General features: G+C 61.8%; 1 protein-coding gene across 4 annotated transcripts in view; it reads right to left on the bottom strand.

Moving 5' to 3' along the window:
- Window positions 1-4659, bottom strand: part of PFKP (phosphofructokinase, platelet) — a 50991-nt gene that overhangs the window by 14292 nt on the left and 32040 nt on the right. For all 4 annotated transcript variants that reach the window (XM_025050524.1, XM_015593455.1, XM_006917197.2 and 1 more), the window contains exons 9-14: window positions 4490-4582; window positions 4052-4177; window positions 2681-2745; window positions 2310-2379; window positions 1979-2125; window positions 346-416 (exon numbers count right to left, since the gene is read on the bottom strand). In XM_025050524.1, coding sequence (XP_024906292.1) covers window positions 346-416; window positions 1979-2125; window positions 2310-2379; window positions 2681-2745; window positions 4052-4177; window positions 4490-4582 — 572 coding nt within the window. The remainder of the gene's footprint in view (window positions 1-345; window positions 417-1978; window positions 2126-2309; window positions 2380-2680; window positions 2746-4051; window positions 4178-4489; window positions 4583-4659) is intronic.

The raw sequence follows: 4659 nt of genomic DNA, 5'->3' as shown, positions 1-4659 counted from the left end.
CCTGGCCACCAGAACCTGGGGCCCCAGCACTGGGGCTGCTCGGGACGATTCCAGGGGCAGCACGCCACTATCAAGGATGCCCTGATTCTGGTTGACAGGATGGTCACCATGGCTCAATGACGTCACTTATCTCTGTCACCTCAAAGGAGATACAGGGCTTCTGCCCAGCATCTGATTATTCAAATCAACAGACGGGATTTTTGGAGGAAACAGGTCATGAGTCATCTGCCCCCCTGGATGGGGCGTCCCTCCTGCGGGCCCCCTACAGCGCCTGCACCAGCCAACCCCCTGGAAGATGGCTTTTTGTTGTTCTCGAGAACAGGTCAGAACCAAGGTGGAAATTACCGTTTTGTCCCAAGAATAGAACCGCCTTGTCCGGTCCAGCCTCCGACATCTGACCAGCCGATTTCTTTTATCTAACGAGCAAGCAGAAAACAAGACGGTCGACAAGAGACAAAAGGGGACTTGGCTCTACGAGCAGCCGCGACCTGGGCGCCTCCAGGGCAGCTGAGGTGCGATGCGCGGCGCCGCGGGGGCCAGCGCCCTACGCTGAGATCTGGCCGCTCAAGGAGCCAAGCCCTGCGGCCCAATGTGTCTCTGCACCTGTCTTGCGCCAGCCAAGGGGTCGGGTGGACACCTCAGTCGGCCATGCTCTACCGCTGGGATGGAAAATCAATTAAGATCACTTACTTTAAAGGACATAAGATTAAAAGAAAATGTCTTTAATTGAAAACCGAAAAAGAAAAGTAGCAGTGCAGATGCCGCCGGCCAGGTGTCTGCACCCGCCATCCCCAACCCCCCGCGCCAGCCCTCTGTGCCTCACCTGTGCCCTTGGGGACCTCTGCACGTCACCACTTCACACACCATCTGTACGCTGACGCCGCCCCAGACGTGTCCTTCACCCACACCCCATGAAGACCTGGCTCACGACCTGTCTGCTCACGGGCCCCTTCTCTCCGACGCCCCCGACACCCCGGACTAACATCCCCAAACCTCAGCGCCTGCCACATTCCCCGTGTCCACTCGGGCCAGACATGGCTCGTTCTCGACTCCCTCAGTTACCCCCACGTGTGCTGAGCAAGTGAATCTCATCGGCCCCGCCTTCGCCACACCCCCACGGCCCCGGCTGAACCAGGCTCCGCACCCGCGGCCTCCGTTACTGGGGTGCTGTGCCCCGCCTGCCTCTGCCCTCTCCACGTGTCCGCGTGGCCATGCTCCTGCTTGAAACCCGTCTTCTCAGAGAGAGAGCCAAACCCCTCACGACTGCCTTCAAGGGACCTGGTCTATCTGTCCCCTGCCCCCCACCCTCCGCTGCAGTCATGTGAACCCCTCCAACCTCTGAACACCTCAGGCCTCTGCCCTGCCCTCTGTCTGCCTGGGACAGTGTCTGATGTCCCCGTGGGCCACTTGCCCACCCCTCGACCTTGAGTCTGAGGACACCTTCCCTCAGCACCAGTCTCCAGCGTCTCAGCACAGACCACCCTGGGGACACCAACTCTTCCGTGCACCCCCAGCACTACGCACCCCCCCAACACGCTGCAGCAATGCAGCCCTCCACACCCACTGCCCCTCTCTCCCTCCCTCCCTGAGGTGAGGCCTCTCGGCAGCCGTACTGGGCTGCCTGTCACTAACGGAGGCCCAGTGAGTGGGCACCGGGTAATGGGGGATGGCTCACTCGGCCATACGTGCGGGAGTGGCAGCGGCACCTCGGAGTCTGAGACCCTGCAGAGGGGACCACGGTCCGGGCAACGTCTGTGCCCGGTTTTCCCGTAGGGAAGGTGGGGTGCTGTCTCAGGCTTGCCATGTGTCTTAACTGGGTTCACAAACAGTGCCCCCCACAAGCACAGTCACACCCGTCCCCGGGACGTGGCCCTGAGCAGCAGCCACTGTGCGCCCCCGGCACGGCCCCGACTCCTCCATTTCCCCGCATGCTCCCCACTGGGACGTCCCTTCGCCAGGCGCGTCCTCAGGGCCCCACCTGGCCTCTGGCGAAGCCTTCGAAGCCATCGTAGATGGCGAACATCTTGTGCCCATTGGAGATGCCGACGCGCACCGCCGAGCGCACGGCCGCGTTCATCCCGGCGGCCGGCGCGCCCACGTTGATGATGCCCACGTTGTGGCTGCTCTGCAAGAGAGAGGCTGATGGAGCCGTCAGACGCCGCCAGCGAATCGTGTCATCAGGCCCATCTGGAGGGGCCATGGAGGGGGCTGTCGCCCACCCCCCGTGCCAGACACGAGACAAAGGCCACAGTTCCCAGGCCAAGAGGGGGTCCAGCAGGACCAGAGGCACGCGCAGCGCCATCACTCACCTTGGGGATCTGGGAGTCCGGCATCTTGCTGGCGAGCCGCTTGTAGATGTTGAGGTTGTCCTCGAAGCTCCTGGAAGAAGACCAGGGTCACGGCGAGGACCGGGCAGGCAGGCGCTGCGCGTCCCTGGGCAGGGGACCGCACGGCGGCAGACCCTGCTAGCCCTTGCGGGGACACAGCGCTGCACGGGTCGTCGTGAGGACGCACACCGAGTCGATGTCCAGTTCTCTCTGGCCAGCCACGGGCCACTTCCTATCTTAACGTCACCAGATCTGACTCCCTCTCCCAAACAGACAAACTGCTGCCTCTCACAGGGACGGACGCACAGCCAGGCGGTGGGCACACCTTCCCACGACAGCCCCTGCACAGTCACCTTCCTCGGAGCTGCACGGCGTCCTTGAACCTCCTCTCGTCCATCGCCTTCTGCACGTCCTGGGTCTGTGCGGGGTGACAAGAGGGCGGTGGCAGCGTCAGGGTCAGCACGTCCTCACGCCTGGGGCAGACGCAGCACAGCTCCGGGCCTCCCCCTGGCCCCACAGGCCAGCAGCCTGGGCACTGCACGTCTACACCAGGCTGCCGCCAGCCTACCAGCACCAGCAGTGAGGGACATGCCCGTCACCGCCTGGCTTGGGCCGCTTGGCACAACAGGACAGGATGACCCCACCGGCCACACTAGGGCAGACTGAGATCTAGGGACTATGCTCCAGGAGACCAGAGACAGAAGGAAATGCACGTTGCAGACACAGTTCTGACAAACGCAGGCTTGACCCCGATGAGAATAAAGCAGCCGAGACAGCTGGCCCAGGAGCTGCGGGACTGCGTGGGGCCGCAGCGCACAGAGCGGAATGGCCTGGAGGTGACGTCCCTCCAACCTGCAGGGCTCCAGAAGCCGGGCTGTGTCTGCATGTTGGCCTCTGAAGGAACAGATACACACAGACACACAGTCACGCACAAACACAAATACGTGTATACACACACACAGTCATGCACATGGACACAACCAAAAACACATACGTGTACACACACAGTCACGCACACACAGACACAAAAGCACAGTCACACACAGACACAGTCACACAGACACACAAAAACATACGCAGATGTACAGACCATGGACACAACCAAAAACACATACGTGTACACACAGTCACGCACACACAGACACAGTCACACAGACACACAAAAATATACGCAGACGTACAGACACAAACACGCATACACACAATCACAAACCAAATACATGTACGCAGACGTACGCACAAAGATACAATCAGACACCAATATGTATACACAGTCATACAGAGACACACGCACACAGACACGCGCAGTCACGCGCATGGAGGCTTCACCCTCCCGTGGGCTCTTAGCGATGGCGCACGCAGGGCTCCTTCCGACAGCCCGTGGCTCCGTGGCCTAACCGCCTCGCGGCACGCGTTACAAAACATGCACGCTTCAGGACCATGGGCAAGGGCAGGGAGGCGACAGTCATGGCGACACTGACGAACACAAGCGCGAATCCATTCTCTCCATCCCCGACACGCCAACAGGAGCCCTCATGGATCCCCACAGGCGGGACTCACTTTCAGGGGTGGTCACATGAGGTGCCACAGAACTGAGAGAGGGCCAGGGGTCAGAGGCCGCTGCCGCATGGGCAGCTCCTTGCATCCTGAGAAAAGTCATTTAGCCCCGGGGCGGCCCAGGGCCACTGCCGGCAGCAGACGAGGGGACGAGGGCCCCGTCTCACCGTCTGCACGCACTCCATCAGGGGTAGTCGCACGGCCTGGTTCCCGCTCAGTGACACCACGCACGCCGGGGTCTCTGGGGTGGCCTGCAGGAGGGCGACGACAGCCTCCACTCCCATGCGGCTGGCCTGCAAACGACACTCAAGAGAGTCGGACACAACCCACGCTCCCGCCGGAGACCCCCGGGTGGCCCCAGGCAGAGGTGTCCACGGCCCCCATCTCCCAGGACAGAACCCCAGGCAGTCTTCCCCACAACGACCTCCAATGGAGACAGGTGGGGCGGGGAGGGAGAAGCTGTCAGAGGCTAGGGCCACCCTGTGCTGCAGGTGGCACTTCAGCCGATGGTGCCGCTGCACAGGTCAGCGTGGCCTGCTGGTCCCTTCGCACTCCCCAAACGCCCCTTCCTGGTGAATCTGCAGGCAGTTTCCACCCACACTTACCAAAATCCTGTCGAAGGCCGAGGGTGTCCCACCTCTCTGCACGTGGCCGAGTATGGTCACACGTGTGTCATAGCCCAGCTGCTTCACCACCAGCTGTGGGGAACACATGTGGGCAGGTCAGGGCCCACGAGGGACAGGGGCTGGGGGCTGACCAAGGGTTTTCCACTCTT

The sequence above is a fragment of the Pteropus alecto genome, unplaced genomic scaffold (assembly GCF_000325575.1).
Source record: "Pteropus alecto unplaced genomic scaffold, ASM32557v1 scaffold447, whole genome shotgun sequence".
Lineage (NCBI taxonomy): Eukaryota > Metazoa > Chordata > Mammalia > Chiroptera > Pteropodidae > Pteropus > Pteropus alecto.
Note: the sequence above shows the minus strand (reverse complement) of the source record. Positions and strands in the feature narration are given on the sequence as shown.